This window comes from Anser brachyrhynchus, assembly GCF_964034855.1.
Source record: "Anser brachyrhynchus genome assembly, chromosome: 13".
NCBI classification, from domain to species: Eukaryota; Metazoa; Chordata; class Aves; order Anseriformes; family Anatidae; genus Anser; species Anser brachyrhynchus.
In genome coordinates, this window is record NC_137708.1 from 13,044,911 (window position 1) to 13,067,021 (window position 22,111).

General features: G+C 39.5%; 1 protein-coding gene across 14 annotated transcripts in view; it reads left to right on the plus strand.

Annotated features, from left to right (window-relative positions):
* The window catches only part of AFF2 (ALF transcription elongation factor 2), a 366,650-nt gene that overhangs the window by 116,480 nt on the left and 228,059 nt on the right, over positions 1-22,111 (plus strand). For all 14 annotated transcript variants that reach the window (XM_080553964.1, XM_080553958.1, XM_080553963.1 and 11 more), the window contains one exon: positions 1,738-2,628. In XM_080553964.1, coding sequence (XP_080410090.1) covers positions 1,738-2,628 — 891 coding nt within the window. The remainder of the gene's footprint in view (positions 1-1,737; positions 2,629-22,111) is intronic.

Consider the following 22,111-nt stretch of genomic DNA (forward strand, 5'->3'; position numbering starts at 1 on the left):
GTGCAGTACTAAGAGAAAAATCTTTCTGCAATATTCTTCTCATCTCTTGACTAGTTCAGTAGTGGTTAATATAAGCAGATATTTCAGGAGGAATCCATGCATGGATTTTTTTCGTCACTCAGATTTCTGCATAATACTCGAGGAAGATGGAAACGGTGGCATGGTAGCATCCTTGGTTGAGGAATTAAGTGGGACTGTCTCTAACCAACCACAAGCTCATAGTGCTGCCTTTCCCCATCTTTATGACCTGGTGTTAAGGCCCCTTTGGATTGTGACATTACTTGCTGTATTGAGTGAAAAAAAAAAAACAAAACAACAAGAAAAACAGTTGGCTGTAGCCTAAAGTATCGCTGTGTACTACTTAGGTTATGTAGCTGCAGCATACATAAGGGAACGATGTGAAGCTGCAACAGGAGGGTCAGGCTGGGTGTCAGGAAAAGGCTCTGCACCGAGAGGTGGTTGGGCGCTGGGACGGGCTCCCTAGGGGGTGGTCACAGCACCAAGCTATCAGAGTTCGAGAAGTGTTTGGACAATGCTCTCAGACATACAGGGTCTGATTTGTGGGTGGTCCTGTGTGGACCCAGGACTTGGACTCGATGATCCCTGCGGGCCCCTTCCAAGTCAGGATATTCTATGGTTCTATGATAATTTAATTCCAGACTGTAGAAGTTAACCATCTGCTTGAACTACACTTTTGCTCTGGTTTTATCCTTTGAGTCACGTAAAGTAATAAGCATTGGGAATGCGGTGTTTTAGTTCTCTGCTGGTCATTTCCATGAAACATAAAGGTCAGTGAGAAGGCTGGTACGTTGGGTCTCTGTGGGGTGACTTAGAACAAGGAGAGAGGAAATTAGCTGCATATTAGTTATAGCTTCCAGCTTATTTGTCCAGCTTTTTGTAAGTGTAAAGGTAAAGGGATAAAAAACCAAAACATTTTCTGCTTCAGAAGGGAAAGTATAATAGTGGTGAAACACAGATGAGTCAGTATTTATTTAGTAATTACTGGAATTCAAAGAAAAGCATGATTCACAAATACAACCAGCCTTTAAACAATGGGAAGAATACTTAAGAATGTGGTAGTCATCACTATTTATATTCTTTAAGAAATCTTTGGAATGATCATTTATTTGAAACTGCTATAACTCTTCAGTGGTTAGAAGCATTTTCTTTTATGTATTTAGAGAGTAGATACCTTGGGTCAAACTGGACCTTGGATAGAGAAATGGAGTTACACTGTAGAAGAGCTTGCCCCTGAGTGTCTGTTATAGACTACGTGGCTTCTGTTTATGGCAGAGCTATGAGTCAAGGGGGTGAAAGTGCAATAACATATTTAAATAAAATGTGTGATTGCAGTTCAAATGCTGAGTAACCAGTAATTGTACATTCATGTTTTGCGAGATATGAAATGCACAAGCCCAACTTCTCTGACATAAAACCAGCCTGTTTTGCTCATAACATCCATAACTGATGTAATTTAAACATTTCTCTGAGAGCACATTTAAGAAAATGGGAAGCAGTATACAAGTGTTACTCATGCAAGCCTATTTCAAGAGATTCTTTGAACACAGTTATTGATAGATTCTTCTTACATAACATATGCAAAATGTAATTGAAATTAAATTAAATGTCAGCATGACACCATTAAACAGCTAACATTTGCCATCTTCTAAGACAACTATTCCAAGCATTAACTTCCTAATCAGGAATTTATTCACTCTTTTTGCTTATTTATTCTAGACAAATAAAGGTGATGCTCTTGCAAACCGTGTCCAGAACACGTTGGGAAACTATGATGAGATGAAGGACCTGCTAACTAACCATTCCAATCAGAGCCACCTTGTAGGAATCCCAAAGAATTCTGTCCCGCAGACGCCCATCGACAAAAATGAACAGACCTTTTTCCCGGAACAAAGAAACAGGATGATCCCATCTCATCAGATCAGTGGCCACTCATCGACATCAATGCCTCCACCTTCTTCATTATCATCTAATTCTACTTTGCTACACGGTCACCAGAGCAGCAGGAAGTCGAGGACAGACTGGTCACGTGGTGGGCACAACTCTAGTGGGGCCCAGCCAAGCCAATCCAGTAGTCAGCAGAGTAGGACAAAGCATAGCTCTTCTCATGACCAGCCGCAGGGCAGGTATGAAGACCTCTACAATTGTCAGAGTGAGCAGCATAAAAGTGGAGGAACTGAGGAAGCAAATTCTATGGCAGCATCTTCACATTCAAGGCGGCATAATCATTCAAAGTCAGCAGCTGGAGAACATACTTACAAAGAAAACAGTCATTCAAAGTCACCCACAGAGCTTGAGTTTGTAAGTCATGGTCCTGGATCTCCACTTCCTTCCACATCTTTGTTATCTGCAAACAATGGTCTTTCGACCCAGAATTTCCCACCAGGACTTCACTGTAAAAACAGCATGGTCCAGCAAAAGCCTACGGCGTATGTTAGGCCTATGGATGGTCAAGACCAGGTACCCAATGACTCGCCTGAACTGAAACCTCCGATAGAAATTGAGAGTGGATATGGAAATCAGTCCTTTGGAACGCTGTTGGAAGGAAAAGTGAACACCCCTAGTTCGAAGAACAAAGTACCAAAGCTTAACATTCCTCCTGTTGGTGAAGTAAGTAGTTCAACATATCTTTTCTCTCGTACTGGTTGAGTATTTCGTGCACTGAATACTTGTCTTTGGAAATATGCAGTTCCATTTCCTGGAACTATGTTTTAAAACATTCCTTTTTTTCTAGAGTATGCATGACTAACTTTATTTTTGGCAAAGTTTGTTGTGATAGTCCCAGTAAGAAATATTTAATGAAATTTTAAAATCACAGATTGGAATATTAACATTGCTTGTTTCCAATTAATATTAAAAGGCTAGGTCTCAGTTGGGTATAATACATTTATACCAGCTAGAATTCTGGACAGAGAACTCTAATATCTTGGTTCATCTGCAGTTTTCACTATTTTGCATATTCAGTTAGGAGGTAGTTTGACATAAATATCAGTGTTTTAATCTCTTTGAGGAAAAATGGCAGTCTCCAGACTTCAGCAGTACTAAACAGTTCTACCAGTAAGGAGTTTATTTGCAGAGTTTGCTGAATTCCCATTGCTTTTAATGGAATTAATGTGGCTTAAATTCTGAGTAATGCTTATGAAAATGTGTCCCATTAAAGCTTTTATGCATTTTGAAGAGCTCTTAATATTGGGATTCAGTCCCAGTCTCTGCTACCAACAGTTTAAGCTGTTGAATTTTGTATTGCTGGTCAGTACAATATTCCTGTGAGGAACATTTTAATCTGTTCATATTCATGTCCACTCCAAGCACAGATGTATAATAAGGATACCAGTTGAACTATTTACAGTCTGTATACTTTTTCTCTTATTCTGAGTTTCTCTAAAGCAGTAACTATTTCAAGGTAGGTTTATAGCGTGTGTATGAGCAGAATTGCAATATGGGTTTTTCATAGTTTTTTGTTTTCTGCAAAATATTTCCCTGTTTGGTAATATTTTTATACTAGGAATGAGGAGTGATGCATTCTTAAGCCACTTTATTGCAAAAGGTCAGCTTTTTCTACTGGAGTAATTGTTTCAAGCCAATAATTTGTTTGACTATTTAAAAACTTGATGTTATTTATTAACATTCCAGGCAGCAACAAAGACTGATGTGTTTTGCAGTAGAGCTTGGAATAATTTTCTGGGAACTGCATCTGAAAACAGTAAAAGGCCTATTTATATCAAGTGGAAGCTGAGGGTTGCTTGCAGATGGTGTTTTATTAGAAAATGTATTTGTTAATAAACGTAGCTTTGTACAAGATTACTTTACAGATGTTTCTGTTTATTTTTACCTTAGGTTAAAAATCTGCTGATGTAGATGGCTTCATAGTCTGTTGCGATTTGTCGCTAGCATTGTTTGGCAAGTAAATAATTGCATGCAAAGGAAATAATGATGTTGCAAAAGCAAATACATTTATTCACTTTTGCCATCTATTAACACTATGAGTCAATAGACATACTTTCAAGTGCAGCATTAATATGAAGTATTTTTGGAAACAGAATGTGTCTTTTGCAACTTGTCTTTTTTTTTTTTTTTTTTTTTTTTTTGAGTTTTCTGGTGAAATCCTGGCACTGTTGAAATCAATTGAGTTGGTACCAGTTCTTTTTGGGCACAGGATTTCACCCACGGTCTTTTTTGTGTAGTTCTGAGGATCTCTAATGTGGACTGTTTTTAGAAAGGTTTCTAGTTACAGAGATGAAAAATTAAGTTGTGAAGTTGTTGCTATTGCTGCCTTAGTTTATATCTTGTGTAGTGAAAAGTACGGGTGTATAATTAATTTCATTTATGATCAGATAAATGGTAAACTCTAGGCACTTTAGAACTGAATGCAGGTAATAATTTTAAAACAGTCTCTGTTTCATGAAAGTGAGCAATGATTTGAAAAGGGAAAGAAAACCCAAAGCTGTGTTGAGGTGATGTATAACTCTCCTTTCTGATACAGAACATGTGACAATAGCCAGACTGATGGATGTTTTGCAGGCAAATCTCCTCCTGAGTTTGGAGGGTTGGATTTTTTTTATTTTTTTTGCCTGTGTCAGGACTGTGAACTTTGGCCCTCTGTGTTTTTCCACAGATGTGTATCCTGAATTTGATTTACCCTGCGTTCAGCAATAAAACTCCTTCCAATCCAACGTTATAGATAACTGGCTTAGTTTAAGCTTAATCAGAACTGACAGTGCACACCTGTGAAACCCATAACCTTTTCAGAATGACTGCAGTGAGTGGCTCTGTTGTAATCTTTATACAATTGATGTGGAGGCTTATGATCCTTCGGTGGTGCTTATCAATTTATGAACCCTCCCTAGCCACCTCCAGCCGTAGTCATCTGCTTGAAACAATTTTGCTCCTGCTCCACGGGTTTCCATCCTAACACTGTTCCAGGTGGCGGTGGTGGTGATCTTCTTCGAACTAGCACTAGGAGAGTTACTTTTGGGGGCATTTCTCCATCATTTGTTCTGTAGCCCTCCCGCATCTGAGTCCACTTTTCAAGTTGCCAAGTCTACACATTGAGATTGCACACCAAACTTTTTTCAGTGATTTTTCTCAAAATTTTGCATGCTCTCAAAATGAGGAATTCTGTGGAGAAATAAAACTCCTCTGTGACAGTCCTACAATAATGTCATCTATTAAGATGTGTCATGGTGGGAAAGAAAAAGACAGTTTTTAATATCTTAAGGAGGGGGAAAAAGTAACCAAATATTGGAAGAAGCAGATTTAAAAGATGAGCTCAGAGTGATGTGGAAATATGGTCTCATTTATCATGGCTTAATGGAATAGGATGTTGAGTGCCCTGGAAGCATTCTGCCATGTGTAAGGAAGTGATCAATTTTATAACGTAATTTGTGTCACTTGAGGTGTTGCTCTAAGAATCTTTGCTCATTCTCAGGGCCCAGTTCTGCCCTCAGATATGCCCATCCATCTTTCAGCTCCTCTGGAGTGGACAAGGATGTTAATGCCTTGCTGCTGGCATGTCTCCACTGTGCAGTGGATTGTGGTTTAGTGATTTCTGAGCTTGTAAAGATTCATGGTGAGTTCACACAGACTTACGAGATTGGGTCAGAATATAGTGGTGGCAGCTCTTTTGCACCCATGGAATAACCCTTACCTCTCAATGGATGCTGCTCTATGATTTCCAGACCCAGACTTACCACAAAGAGCTCGTTCAGACCTGTCTGCACCATGCATGGACACTTCTGGTAGAGGAACAGGAACAGCAGAGCTTCTGTAGACTTCGTTTTGTAATTTAAAGATTTCTTTATGGTTGTGTGATCCTTTTGATTTCTTTTACCTTTCTGCTGTGTTTTACTTATTGGTATCATTTTCTCAGGCTGAAGGTAAAAAAAACTGTAATGCTTTGGTGCCTTGGGTAAAACCCAATGTAATCACCAGTTACCAGGCTTGCAGCCTCCAGGATTCAGAAACTGTGAAGCAGAGCTTTTGGAACTGGAAGGCCATAAGTCTGTCATGTCTTCCGGGGGGCATGCAGAAATGCACCAGATATCATGACATAGAATTGATAACAACAGCCCTGGAGCTAAAACATAAAATTGATAAGAAGCCTCCAGCCGTAAACATTATTTCCTGTTCCTTTCTTATTAACGCCGATCTCTTTATTCTGTATTTACATACATACATACATTAATTTTGAGCTTGTATTTAACATTTGGTAAATTGTGGCAAGCCTGGGACATCACAAAGAGCTTTTGTATTATGTAGAATTCCACCTACTTAAATTGTATGATGGCAGATGATTGTTACTTACCAGCCAAGGAGAATTGCGTAGCTAAATCCTATATGCATTTATTCAAAAAAAGTAGAGGTTAGAGACCATACTAACAACTGATCCTCTCTCTGCTGCATTAAAATCCAGAATCTTGATACGTGTATGTATATTTAAACCTCTAGAAATCAGATGCTTACAAATTATTTCAAATCGACTAACTCAGCAGGAGATAGTTGAAAGGAAAGCCTGTACTTTTCAGATTGGGCTCAAACACAAATTACTGAGAGTATTGAGTAAAGTAAAGGGTTTTAAGGTCTGTGGGAACATCAGAAGATGTGTTCCTGGAAAATCTTATGCACGGTTCTCCAGAACAATGCATGGATTTCCAATAAATGTTTAGGGACAGGAAATCAAGGGCAATTGAGATAATGTTTGATTCTCTAGGCAGAGTTTTTAAATCTCACTGCACAATTGGCCTCACATTCCTACAAAGTAACAAACGCTCATATACCAAATTTCCCTAAAAATACAAAGCTAGGAACAAATCCAAACGGCCTACAACGTCTATGTCACCACCCACTTAAGTAATAAAAAATGAAGAACTTCTATTTTCACTTTACTTCTAGGAAAATATTTTGACGGGTTCAGTATACTGCAAAGTGATAAGCTTCTGTTACATGTTTCAAATCATTCTGTTATCACTGCATGTATTGATTAGCTTAGTACTTTCTGAGCTAGCTATAAAAAAGGCTGCTCTCTTTCTGCATTAAAGAGCAAGAAAAATTGACAGGTAGATAACCATATTGATTGAACCTAAATAGTAAATGCAAGGGGCCTATATATGCCTTATAAAACTCTTTGGTAGGAACCAAAGCCAGTTTAATATCTTTTTTTTTTTTTTTAATTAAATGGAAAGTAGATGTCTTTAACCATCCCCACGCCCTTCTGACATACATGCTTCTCTGGTTGCCAGCTATAGTGCATTACCATAGTTGTGGGCAAATCACTTTTTTTTCAAATGCAGGCTTTATCCATTCCCCAGACTTTGAGCTCTGAAGAAGAATGGACCGAATCAAGCATTAAGCTGAAATCCCTTTGCTTGGTTCATATTTCAAAAGTCTGAGGCCAAAAACAAACCCAAAGAGCAGTATTTCTTGCAGTATTACAGGTTACAGCCATATGTTTTTCATTTGTAAATACTGTGAGAAGTAATGTTCTTGTGATACTTCTAAATGAAGACCATATGACACCACTCGACTGAAGACCTCTTATTGTGGCCTTTCTAAGGCTACTGTCCGATTGCTCGGACAATTGTTAGGAAAAGTATTTTGCAGGAACAGCAAGAGGACAGCTTACTATTTTAAATAAAATGTAAAAAGTAATTAGGCATATTTAGGGCCTGAATTTTAACCTCTGTGACCAATGAGGACTTTGCATTTTATCTCCGAGACTGCCCATAAAATTAGCTATAGTTAAAAGATCATAGTCTTAGAAAAAGTTTTGTGTTAGAAAAGTGATTTTTTAACTTTTTTTTTTTTTTAATTCTGCAGTGCCCAAGTAGCTGCTTGTAAGTGGCTTGTTAGTGATCCAAGTTAAGATTAAGAAATACTGTTACCCGAATACTGTGATATAATATTGTCACAAAATAAGATGACCTTAAAGGCTTTGGGGAGAGCAGCAGTAGAATTGGTTTTGCTTGAGCAAAGATGGGGAGGCATCATTTAGTGGCCTGGGGGGACTGCAGGGTGTATGCATAGCTCTGCCAATAGATTTGGTCTGTGACTATGTGACAGTGTCACTTTGTTGGTACTTCTCAAACTTATTATAGCAAGCTTAATTTATTGAGTTCTGTAGATTGAACAGAAGTCAGAAATCTTTAAATAATCAATCCTGTTCCCCTTTTTGATTTGTGGTCCTCAGTGTTTTGGTGCATCTGACTAGGAAAGGGGGGCTATAATATTTGCTTTCCACCCTTAGAGGAGTATTTTTCAGATTTTCATTGAAAAAACATGGAGTAAGTATACAGTACTATGGCTGCTTTTCCTAACTAAAACTGCATCTCTCTTCTACTTACTCCAATTAATTTAAGGAGAACATATCAAGCCATATCAAAATCTAGTTAAGTGTTGTGAAATCGTCTTTATGTTGACTGGCAATGTATTTTTTGACTAATGACCAGAAGTTGGTAGAGCTGATTTTTCAGCATCTTCTTTTCATCTATGTGCATTGCAAACGCACCAGGAAGAATGCTCCTGGATCTTGATGCTCTGCGCAGCTGTCAGCTAAGCTGGGTGCTCTTCCAGGAGTAGTCCAGCAGCGCTAACAAAGCCGGAGCCTTTGCACTATTTGTTAACACTGCTGTGGAACATGACCTGCTTTAGTGATTATCCTGTCTCTGTGAACTGTAAAACAAAGAATGCTTGTGTAACAAAAGATGAGAAAGCACCATTTTCAGGTATTTGATTTTTTGAGATGTATGCTTTCACTCAGGGCTGTGAACAGCATGTCGTCGGCTTGCGGAGAGCAGGATTGGCAGATATTTGTGGATCTGTGTTTGGCTCACTGTGTGAGAATGAATGGCCATTTGTAAACTTTACCATGAGCTAAGTTAAATATTATTTTATCTGACTCAAACCTTTAAAGTAACACACAGCTAGATAGAAGGAACCTATGTAGATGTTCACTGCTCTTTTCAGTCATACCTTTGGGTGTGTTTTTTTTTTTTTCTCTTTGTAGAGAGCATAAGAATTATGGTTTTAAGCAGTCCAAGAACACAGAAGTCACTTTTTGTTTTGTTTTGAAGTTCGGGCAAGAGAGTCTGTGCACATTTTTGCATGGATAATGACAGCTATCATGAATCATCACTGGGACTGAATGTGGGGCTTCTCAGGACAGCCTTGGCTCCTTTAACAAGAGCTGGGGCTCTTGCTGGCAGCTATAATTGACTTTCTCCCAGGGCCACTCACCAAGTGAATGTGGTGAAAATATTGCATCCAATACATTCTTCTTAAATGTATAAAAAGAGGCATAAAGAAAATACAAGAAAATCAGTGAGCACAAATACAGACTCTGAGGGGAAAAAAAGTTCTAATCCTGATGAAAATGGTAGTCAAGTAGAAAATTGGACTTTGCTTTATCTGCTAAGTGTAGATCAGTAAGTAACAACTGGAATGCTCTTGTGCAAATGTCAGGAATCTGGGCAGCCAAATGGTGCAGAAAGTGTGATTAGATATTATAGAGGTAATAGGAAACCAAATAGAAAGCACTGTTTCAGACACAGTGGTAGCGGTTGAGACTGAAATATAGCTAGAGAAAGATAAAGGAGGAGGGATAGCACCATATATTGTCAAGCTGAATGAAGATTTACAGAGAATATTGCAACAACTAAAATAAGGAGAAGGGGAAGGTGAGGAAAACCAGGTTACTATGCAACAGAGAGATGTGGTAGACGTGAAGAAGTGTAGGCACAATCTTAACATACGAGTCCTTGTTTCAGTTTCAGTAGGAAGCAGGATGGACAGTGGAAGTGAGGACATGTAAACTGGACTCACCACAGAGGGAAGAGGAACTACAGTACTCAGGTGTGGTTGGCTTTCTGGTGGGAATCACAAGAGCAGAAGTGCTTAACTGCTCTTAAGCTCATCAAACTCCATCTTGTGAAAAGCTGTGTGCAATATGCGAGCAATTAACCCGTGATCCAGAAGGCAGCAGCCTCCGCTCTATGTTCTGGTTCTTTTACACGCATAAGATGCTTACTTGCATGAATTCCTCTGGCTATTTTGTAGGCTTAGTCCACTGACATGCAGAATCATACTAGACTTTAAACCATAAAAGCCGTACCATATGAACCATATTTATAGCATACCTTCAAAGTGTGAAAATCAGAGGATGGTTATATATGAGCATTTCCGGATTTATGGCCAGAGTCACCCCACCGCAAGCTAGCTGTCTCTGATTCGAGTGTGGAAAAGCATTTAGGAGCTGCAGGTGAAAACATCATATGGGAATACTTTAATAAAAATAAAAATAATAATAATAAAAAAGAGGGAAAGAAAGTTGAACGCATAACTTGGCAACTGTCCATGAACTGCAGATATAGGTTAAAGTTATTTAGTTGGCAGGCGATTGCTAGTGTATTAGCAATGTTGGGGAAAAAAAAATCTAATTTCTGTATTTTGGCTTGTGCAGTAAAGAAATTCCTCCCACATAAATATGTTCATTTCACCTTCTGGGAAGTAAAGAAAGGAAACTGTAGCTGCAGTCTGTTATTTAATCTTCCTGAAATTAGCATTTGGTGCTCAGGAAGATTGAAAGATTTAATGCCAATGCCTTCCTCAAAAGAAAGAAATGACACACCACATATGTTTTAGCACTGGTTAGACTGTTAAATGGAATTAATCAAAATCCATGTTAAAATATTTCCATGTGTTAATTAGCAATGGTTTGGAACATTAAAATACATATTGGCTTGGGAATAAATTAGTGAAGAAATATCAGATTGAGTTTGTGGGCTTTTAATTGCAACATAATACACTGTGTGTTTTAGAAAGGTAGATGTAAATACACAGCTATGAAATGCTATGGCAATGTGCATTTAAAAATTGTGTAATAAAACAATCTAAAACAGGCTTTCGTTATGGCAGTGTGATGCTATTTCCCATCTTAAAAGAAACATTAAATCATTCACTCATTTAATAAAGCAAGAGAAAACAGTTTAAAAACGCCCAGAGTTTCATCTCGGGCCAAAGGAAGTTTTAAAGTTTCTCCTTTGAAAATCCTGGTGATGTAGCGAGTACCAACAGCAGGTCTCCTGTTGCAAGTAGGCAGAACTTACTCGTGCCTTTATTGCTGCTGGGTCAGGGCAAAGCTTATTTCCCTTTCCCTCATGCTGTGCCTGTAGAGCCGCAGGACAGTATAAATTTAGCTAAGTACGTAAACGAGGCTGGACAAATGGATGTGTTCACCCTCTTAGAGTACACACGAGGGAGGCAGCGATATCGAAGGCAGCGTTGTAGCCACCTGTCTCCTGCCTGAGGGTGGAGGCCCTGTGTGGCCTGAGGCCTTCCCTCACAGAGTTACGCGGCCTCCTCTGCTGCCGAAGGGCGGCCGTGGCTGTGACAAAGGTCACCCTGGAGGAAATAATTTCACGTACACCCAGTGCAGGGAACTTGAGAAAAAGGTAGATTATGCCTTTAATTTTGTCTATGCTTGCTGTCTGAGTATCCACTTGTAGAATAACACTGAGCGCAAGCAAGAGGTTTGGGGCTCAGAGGGAGGAAGAGGCAAGGTAAACAGATTCAGTCACTGCCCAGGCTAATGGACCTATTTTAGTTTGGATTCGCAAAGATCTCTGAGAGGAATCGGTGACCCTCAATCCCCATTAATACTGCCAATTAATACTGTCAGTCTAAACATATTTCAGTTAATACATGCTGCTTTCCCTTGCGCACTTCCTCAGAATAATTTCCCATTGTTGTATCTCCCAAATGTGTAAACTTCTTGGGTTATATTTCACTGAGCTGCAAGCTGTGACACTTTAATCCTCAAGACAAGCTGGCAATTATTTCTGCTGTTTGTAAATATCCAAGGCACCCATTTACGTTTGCATGTATCTTAAATATAAACGTTGAAACAATTATTTCTTAAATATGTAAATTAAATTTACAACACTGACACATACCCTTTGAAAACTTAGAAAACCACAAAGATCCTCAGATTGGTTGCAGGAGTCAGGATTTGGATTTTATTAGAGCTTGAGTGAAGGCTGTATGTCCTGGTCAGCAACCTATGTCTGTGGGGTTTAATCCTTTTTGATGCCAAACTTCCTTGATCCTTTTTGATGCCAACTTCCTTGTCATCAGAAACTAAAAATGTCTCAAAATATGTAAGTTCTACTAGCACGTGCTATTGAAACTTGAATATGCTTAATTTAGAACCTCTCTTCACATCCAGGAGTAGCTTCCTTAAGCAGCCTCTCTGTGAAGCAAAACTTCACAGTGTGTTGTGCATTGAGAAGAAAGAGGGATCTGTAACATCTTCTCTTCCCACCAACACACGCAGTTACACACTGACATGAAATATACCACAAATTTAGCTAGGGAAATATTAAGAAGTAATTTTTATTCAAAGCAATTATCCTAGCAACCACAACATTTGCTGCACAATACCATGATCACAAAGGTCAGCAGTTAGCATGGTTTCATGGTGTGGACCACGCACTGTGGTGTCACGGACCACAAATGTTTTGCAGATCCAAGCTTGGGAATCAGGGATTTAGGGCTTTGCCAATGTTTCTGAAAGCAAAACTTTACCATTAACGTTTCCTAGGAAGGTTTGTGGAGTCACAGAAAGCCAACGAGGGGATATGCGCTCTCTGTGCCAATGGTTGACGCTTCTTCATTGTCATAAATTATTTCTTCCTCCGCCAGACAGAAAGTCACTTACTGTGCAGAGTGCAATGGAGGCAGGGCTGTGTTCAAAGTTTCTTCCTGTGATTACGAAGAAATGCATTTCAATCCTAGAAATATTTGTTTAAATCCTAGAAATTTTGTACTTAACTGCTATTTCTTTTTCTCTTCAGTGTAGTGATAAATTAGTTTTTGCCTGTTTCTTAAAACATGAAGGTGCCTGATGTGCTGTAATCCAGATATACAAAATAAAACAGAATGAGGCTCTTCTCTAAGGGATCTAGAGGTGATTGTAAGATACACCCAGGTTAGTCCTGTCTTGCCCTTTTATGTTATCACTGCTGTGCAAGAAATCCCAATGATTCCACATGAGGACTAACACTTTCAGATTGTGAATAGAAGAAGCAAAATTGGATCACAAATAGTAATTCACAATTAGACTTACTTAGGACTAGCAGTAAGAGCGGGATGTAGTAGAAATATAGAGAATTGTTGCTCTTCAGAGAAGAAAAATTTTAATTTGCAAATGCTTTTTTTTGTAAACACATTTTATTAAGATGTAACTGCACCTGCATTTCATCAGGAAAATTGTTTGCTACAGTTTTTAGTATACTTTGATGTATTGAATATATTTGATTTACTTTAATAATGTTTTTTCCTCTTTTTATCAGTATTCTACATACTTCAAGTCCCTAATCTGAAATATCAGAACTCTTGAGAGATGGCCTATTTACTTATAATTCTCATTTCATTTTTTCAGAACCAATGTTTTAGTTATAATGAAGGCTTCAGATAAGGAACCAGATTTCAGATGTTTAGCTAAACCAGGAATATCATATTACTATTGACTTTGCTCAATTACAAGAGCCAGGTGATAGCGACTCAAAAAAAGAGATGGGTTTCTGGCTCAGGAGCGCGCTTTGGCAACAAATCGACAGCAGACCACTTGCTGTTGTTTGCTTCACACTGTGGAGTGGTCTCAGGATATGAACTACATTTCTTTAGGTTGAAATTAAAACGAGAGAGGCTCTGCAGGGATGCCCAGAGCGTGCTCCAGCTGTTCCCCTGGTGCTCAGGAGAAGGTAGACTTGCACCCGTCAGCCCCTTCTCCTCTCCACCTCTGCAGAGGTCTGAGATCCTCTACAGAGCGCCTCCTATTGTGCTGAGCGTTTTGCAATGAGGATCCAGCTTTACTCTCTTGCACTGGGACTGGTGGTGGCCCAGGATGAATTGAACAGTCATTGACAGTATTACACAAAGTGCGAACGAGCATGGAGGGAGGGAGAGTATTACTGACCTCTGCAGCTTGCCTGCAAGAAGTGGAACCACCTGCGTGAGCAGGTGGCAGGAATGGAAAAGACTCTGCCTTCCCGTCACCGCTGGCTGCACCTCAATAGGACAGCTAAGTCTAGCTTTTTGGGAAGGGAACGTGTCTGTAGGTGGTGGAGGTAACTTCCACAAGTAAGCCTGTTAAAAGGGAACTGATATTTACAGTCTAGTGTGGGAGATTTTCCGTAACAAATTCTGCATGTGGTTTCAGAAGTGGGAGCCCAGAACAATTCTCCATGCTCTTGGCTGCTCCAGTCATTTCGGTTTCTGGGGTGAGGCACACGCCAGGTCACTGAAGGACAGGAGGGAACAGAGACATGAACAGGGAGAGGGATTTCCCCTTTCATTAGCCACAATAAATATGTTTGTTCAAGAACAAATAGCTGGAACAAGCAGACATGCAGCTCTGATGCTGAAGAAAAGGCTATTTGTGTCAAATACATAGGAAATACTGTTCCCAGACAAACCGTTGTAAGGATTGTCCTTTAACAAAGCCAAGTTTATTTGGGATCCTGACTATGTAAAGGCCCTGTATTTCATTCTTTTTCCCATTAGCTAACATGGGGCCCTGTATGGTGAGTAATGATGTGATTGCAGTGAGTTGGCTTTTAAACTATTGAAATAGAGTATAGCACTTTACTGTAAGCTGCCCTTGTACTTCGGTGCTGTCAGAAATCCTTATTGAGTGGGATTTCCAGGTTTAAAGTCAACAGCCAGAGGCGGAAAGAAAAGATGCTATCTCTGTGGCATGCCCTTAATAAAAAGTTTGCTTGAACATAACTCCCTTATGATAGCAAACCTGTGTATAATGGAGGGAGTATTTACTTGGCACTCTCCAGGATTATCCGTGGTATTTTGTTGTAATGGTGGGGAGGGGAGAGGGAAGTCCAGAGAGAAACCAAGGCTGCGGCAGTGGAGTGTGGTGGGGGAACTCGTATGGCTGTCCCGAGCAGACAGGTGTTGTGGGGCAGCTGGGTGCACAGAGAGGACCTGGATTGCTTTCGCCAACAGATGTGGAGGCCAGGCTGATGACAAGTCGGTCAGTGAAGTGTGTAAGGCTGTGGCAGAGGACTTGGGAAATGCCTAAAACCAGCTGAGGGTGCGTTACCCACCTCTCCCCAGAGGCTAAAGCCGCTGTCAGGGCTTCCGCGGAACGAGACCATTCCTTTGTGGAGTTCTTGCAGATCTCACCTTCCTTCTCTTTCTGTGGGTACCTGCTTCTTCAAAGTACTGCAAGTAAAGTTGACTGCTGCACTGCGCCTGTGAGCTTGAGCTTTTGCAGGCTTTATAGGATGGTGATTTTTCTGGCAGTGTTATCATAGGTTTGTTTTCTCTGTGTGTATCTTTACAAATACAGATGTAAAATTATATACATGAATACATAGGCTGTCAAATGGCCACTTAAATCTACATCCACACTTGCAATAGCAGAGGCTAAAGAGCCTTTTCTTGGCACAGCACTGTCATTTCACAATAGATCATGAGTGACGGAAGTGGAAAGGAATTACATATTTTGTTGCCTCGTCTCCTGTGACACAAAGCCACGTGGAGGTCTTCACTGCATCTGGTTTCTGATTTTGGCCCCAAACACAGACAAATACCACAAGCCCTAACAACTGCCGTTTCTAGCCCTCCTTCCAAAAGTGAGTCCCAAGGGAGTTGGTTTTGAGCTGAATGCTCTCTGTTCTGTTCAGTGCTTAAATGTACTGGCATTGCTTGTTTGTCTCTTGCTGAATGGGATCACACGATTTTTAAATTTCTCTTTGTTCCCTTAGCTACTCTCGTACTTAGTTCCTCAAAAAAAGAAGCAAAATCAGCTTTGTCTGCAGTGCTGGTGTCGCATGGCTCCCAGCGCTTTCCCTTTCCCCAGCCAGGAGGACTGCTACCTGGGGAAGAGTGTGGGAACCAGAGGATCTCCACCTGCACTAATATTACAGTGAGGACAGAGCCTTGCCTTGCAGGCTTTTAGGCAGAGGCCATATCCCAAAGGAGATGAAGGCAGGCCAGGGAGGAAGAGAAGGAAGAGAAAAGTTTAGCTTGCTGTAGGGAGCAGAGCTATATGACAGAGGTTGGAGAATAGGGAATTATAGTACACACGTGTAAAATGTATTATGAAAGCTTATATACTTGTGTATGCGTATGAGAGAAGGTATTCAAATGCGTCCTCCCACCATTTTTCATGTATTTTTATGACGGTGGTGGCTGGACTGTGCGTATGGATTGTTGTAACCCCACATTTTTGTAGCAAAGCCTCACCTTGGATTGAGTGTCATATTGGTCAAAGAGCATAACAGGTATTTTGGAGCATAGCTTTCCTTCAGGAGTGATTGCCTTCTGTCTGCTCTGAGGGGGAAAAAAATAAGCAACGGGACTGCATTTGCCACAGATCTGTGCCTGAGCTAATAAACTCTGCTGAGAGCTTCAGCTCAGGCTTACGCTTTTTTATTTTCCAGCTTGAAACACAAGCTGAGATAACTCAGGTCTGCCCACAATAGACAGTACAAATATTCTTTGAAAGGGTTCCAAATGTTTCAAGACCCAGATAGCTACAGCAAAGCTTTGTATGTGTGCATGGAAACATATACCATAAAGGATGTATAAAGCTGTTTGAAAATCAAGCAAAATATGTGCACAGATCTGTTGTGATTGCCCTTGGAAAAAAATATATTTGGAAGATTTCATAGGATTCCTTTTCTCTTTTTAAAACAAAAAGCCAGCACTGGCATTTTTATGTGTGGCTGTTATGCAAGTCTCCTTAGGGATTACCTTTGACACTGGGCTCTTAAAGTTGCAGCATCTTGCATAACGTGCTTGCACAACAAGCACTGCGCTTCATAACCGGCAGGTTTAGACCCAAGGCAGGCAGCAGCAATCACAACCACTGACATCGTCTGCAGCGTTTTGTGAGAATGACCTGAACTGTTCCGAAACTACAGGGTAGGAAATGGAGTAAAGGAAGCTGTTGGGAAAAACAGAAAACAAACAAAATCACCACCACCACGTGTGACGGAGTCTTTTATATTTAGCTTTAAGTAACAGAGAGATAGGTAATTATGTCAAAATTTGGTTATCCTTGCATTTGAGTTGATTTACTAAAAAGAAAAAAATCAAAACTTGTGTTCTTTCCAGAGTCAGTGTAATTTTTATTTTCAGCTTCAATGGAAACAGGTTTGGGCCCTTTATAATTAAGAATAGTAGGTGAAATGTTTTCTCCTTTTCCTCCCTTATACTCCATAATATGCCAACCTGTGAGACCTAGATATGAACCTACTCTTCTGCAGACACTTTATTTTTAAGGACCAAATACCAAGCCCACTGTTGCTTATAGAAGTCTTGTCACTGAGTTCAGTAGTGTTTGGATCAAGACCTATAAAAATAAATTCAGACAGAATTTAGAAATTAGCATGTACAGATGATGACTGCGTTATAGACTGGACAGGACTCAGTATTTGTGCTGTCCTCTTCTGGAGCGGCTCAAAACATCACAACTTTCACTGAAACAAGCTCTTGGGAAAATAAATGGAGAACTTTACAAATACTATAGCTGTTTCAGTATTCATACATAATAAACCCGGCTTCTGTAAATAACTCATTTTATCTGTCAAACATTGTAGGCACATATGCCACATTAACTGTCACTGGGGTCGTAAATAAACAATGTATCTGTCTACACATTACTTATGTCTGGGGGGAACTGCACAAGTACGCAGGGAAAACAGTAAGGAACACATTTTAATTGTAAAATAAAATGTTAGTGTTGCTATCACTAATTACTTTAAATACATCTGAACTTAAAAACAGTTCATAATTCAATAGCAGATACAAAAAGGCAATAGTCAAACAAAATTGAGTTAATGATGCATCTAGTGTGTATCTCTTAAATGCATTTCTACTACCAGAAGCTCAAGTACGACTCTGGGTGACTGTGACTGTTCCTTTGTTCTTTACAAAAAACACCCCACCCTCCAAAACAAGCAAACAGACAGAAAACAAACAGAAAGAGAAAAAAAAAAAGGCATTTTCTATATAAAACTACATACAATTCACTTTGGGGTTTAGAGCGTGGGTCCTGATATTCTGGTCTTGCAATATATCAATAAGTCAGACTTTCATCTGTTTAACGCTGTCATGTTGGACTCCTCTTTCCAATAATTTGTTTGCATGATTTCGGCGTGAAGCCTGTGCTGTACCAGTTGGTTTTGATCACTTGTAGGCACTAGAAATAGTGGGAGACTTCTAATGAGACACCAAAATATCAGGACAAGTGGATTATCTTAGTTGTTGAGATATGTTCTGTATTCTTTTAATTTATTTTTTTTCTGTAGGCAGGGTTGTCACTTAAAAGACCAACTTTTGATCTGTCTTAGAATAATGTGTTTGTTGATGTATGTTCAAAAGCAAACAAATCCAAACCCAACAAACTCACGGGTTCCCTTCAGCCCTTTATAAATTTGTTGTGCTTTGGTGGAAAAAAATGTTCACCTACCAGCCAGGTATGGATAGAGATAACAGGCTTGACTTATGATAGAGTAAAATTAAGTTAAGCTCTTTGTCTGAGCCAAAGTTACAGTAGATCTTACATTGTTAGGCAATATTATCATTATTAATCATGGAATTATTATGATTTAGTGTCCATGCTAACCACTAATACAGCAAGAGATGTTTTAAAACAAAACAAAGGCTTTTATAAATTCTGTTGATTGGCCAAAATACACCTTTTTTATTAATGATCTTTTACCTAAGCTAATGAGCCAGAATATTAAGATTTAAGACATTAGTGCTATTAATGTAATAGCTAATGATGATGAAATTCAGCCTTTAGATTTTTTCATGGATCTCTTGATAACTTATGAACGGGCAGAATTTGACCCTACATACATTGCTGAAACACCAAAATATCCCAGTAAAGGACTGAGGTACCTTTAATCCTGGGGTGATTAAGGCACAAGATTAAAAAAAAAAAAGTCTTTATTTCCGTTTGGCATGTATATAGCAAAAATCCATCACATGCATCCATTTTATTTTCTTTTGACAATGTTAAATATGTGATAAGCTGTTTTCTGCCACCCACACCATTTCAAGTGGCATGCCAGAAAGCATAAACGATCTATAAGGGGCTCTTGTTGCTGGATTTAAGCAGCACAGCTATGAGCAGGATTCCAGTGTGCAGACACCTCTTGTTAACAGCCCTTCCATAGGTGCTTAAGTTCAAATTAACTGTTCTAAAACCCAAATTAGAGTCAAATCTGATGTGAGCCAATTTACTCTGCACAACAATCATGGGCAATGAAAAGTGTTCTGCTAGATTGCTGTTTAAATCGGATCACTATAGCTCCCTCAGTGGGAAAGTATTGCAGAATAACAATGGCCAGCGGCTAAATGTAATTTAATTATTAGGTTTACATATTGGTTGGTTCTTGCATTGTTTAAAAAGAAACATTTTCAGCCAGGTGTACAATGTCTGGCCAGTGTTAGAAATCATTATAAAAAGCTGGAGGAATAATAGACTGATGATCTAACACACATTTAAATTAAGCAAGGTCTGATTGTTGAATGCTGAACTCCAGCAAAAGGTGGTGAGTTCATTTCCATCGAGGGCTGACATTTTGTCCTTTTTGTATATTGCATTGTTAGTGGTATAATGCATACAGCATATGATGATGAAAAGCCTGGAGACCAGGAGTTTGAAAATAAAGCTGCCTTGTGGCTGAAATATCTGTTGTTTCACACAGCAGCTTTCCTGGTTGAGATCACATAGTAAATTGCAGACCCTCCATTTAATATTTAGCTACCAAAGGAAAAGAGAAATAATATGTCACTCCATCTCTATCTTTCATCTGTCTGTTAGACTTTCTCATAACTGAAAGATGCTCCAGATTGCTGAATGCAAGGTGGGGTAGGCTATCATTGCTCTAGTACTGCACTTTTTTTTCCCCCAAGTTTCTTCTTTTGTATCGTAACAGCAAAATTCCATATCACATCACTGTTTGATATGAAATTGCTTGATAGGGTGTGATGACACATTCAGATTATGTTAGCAGCATAATTTAACTGCTCCGTTTTTTTAAAACCATTTGCAAAAGTGCCTGAAATGTGTGCATTATAAAATAGGGTCATTACAGCTATAGTTGAATTGGCATTTCAGTAATAAACCCTTTGTAGAGGGCTAGATGTTAATGCAAATCTTTTATCGTTATAAATATGAATCAGTCAGCAACAATATGTATTGACTTCAATAAATGGACACTGGAAAACCTGATTTTTCTGAATGCTGATACAGCGACTGTCAAAGTCCCTGCATCATGCCACCAAACTGTTCTCAGCAATGTTTCTGTCGGGGTGGTGCAAGTCCAGTGGTCATTTGTTGGTCCTCCAAGGGAGGAACACTTCTCATGGCTCAGGTGGCACCGCAGGTCAGGAGTTGCTGACATCTACTGTATTTGAGGGAAGGAGGTTGCAGTGGGTTGCTGTCTTCTAAACATAGCCTCAGTTTGTGCCTCAGTAGGTATTTCATACAGCAAAAGAACATCTTATTTGACTCTGTGGCATCGTGGATCCAGCCCTCTGTCTTTGCTCAAGTGAATCCTACTGTGTTAAATAGGAGTGTCCCTCAGTAAAACTGGTACCGCCCTTTGCACTCTGTTTTTGAAAAGTGTTTTTCATGCTGTTTTGAGAATAGAAGTGTGTCTATATTGCATATAGAGAACCGAACAAAAAGATTTTTGTACCAGAGCTTCTTGTCTCATTCTTCTCTTGATCTTTCTCTCTAAGGAAGTTACTTCAGCTGTGCTTCTCTGAGGGATAAAAGGCATCCCCACAGTGAACTGAGAGCATCTCCTGTTGAAAACAGGAGGCTAAATGCTGAGCTCAGGTTTGGATTTGAAGTAGGTTAGTGGATACCTGAAGAATCCCTCCAGGTATGGCTCTCTGACAGCACAACCTCACTTATAGTCCCATATGCATTTCCCTCTTTCAGAATAAAAGAAGGAACAGTTGCCTAAGCTTCAGCATCAAACCTTATGTTCATTCTCACTTAAGGAATTGAATTAGCCGCGTTGACGTAGGTTTTACCAGGGTTTAGCCCATTGGGGCATCCCTCCTTGGAGTACCTGCTGCAAGCTCAGCATGGCCAGAGAGCAGAACACGAGCTCACAAAAGATGTGACATGGCAGGTGGCTGCCTACAAAGGGTCACGAATAACAAAGATCAACAGACATTGGTACTTGATTGGTACCAGTGCTTCCTCCATTAAGAGATAATACCAGATATATATATGCCTGTCAGTAATTACACGGTTTATGTTGTCACTTCAGATATAGGGCTCCTTTTCTGCTCAGTTTCACTAACTCTGTTTTATGCTCTGCCAATGAAACCAGCTAGTAAACTCACAACACCGTGTTTTTTCCACTGAACGTTTTCTGTGTACTTCTTTGTCATCTTCTAGTGCCCTTTATAATCTGTGCCATATTATCCTGCCATTTGTAGTATGATCCCGTAACGCTGGACTTGGTGAGATTCATGAAACAAACAAGTAATTCCTTCAGTCTGTTCATAGACTCAGTGATTTTCTGCTCCTTTGCCAAACATTGGTGTTACCTCCAGTTGAATCCTCCCCCAAAACATGGCTTTTCCCTGTGCTACAAATTTAATTGCACTTAGTGCGTTGTCTAAGCTAAAGAGAACATTTATGAATAAACAAGACCCATTCCCTGCTGTATGTCCATTAAAGAATGAAGTGGTGGAATTTGGTCTGCTTAGGCAGTCTGTGATCTATGGAAATTTAAACTTTAAAATATTTAGGTTTTTTTTTAAATTATTATTTAAAATGTTGTTGTAGTAGAAGCATGTACCACCTAGAAGTGGATACCAGGCAAAAAATACAAATAGCCTTTCTCAATTTCAGTTCACTTTGTTTAAATTTAGAATAGTGTTGGATGACTTTTGAATGCTTGTTCACTCAACAGACACACAAAAGTCATATCTGTCTGCATGGTCTATTTACTTTTTAGGTCAAATTTGACACATATAAGTGTTATTTCAGGAGCGTAATCACTCAACTTGTTGCTGGTTTCAGGGATTTTTTTATACTTAG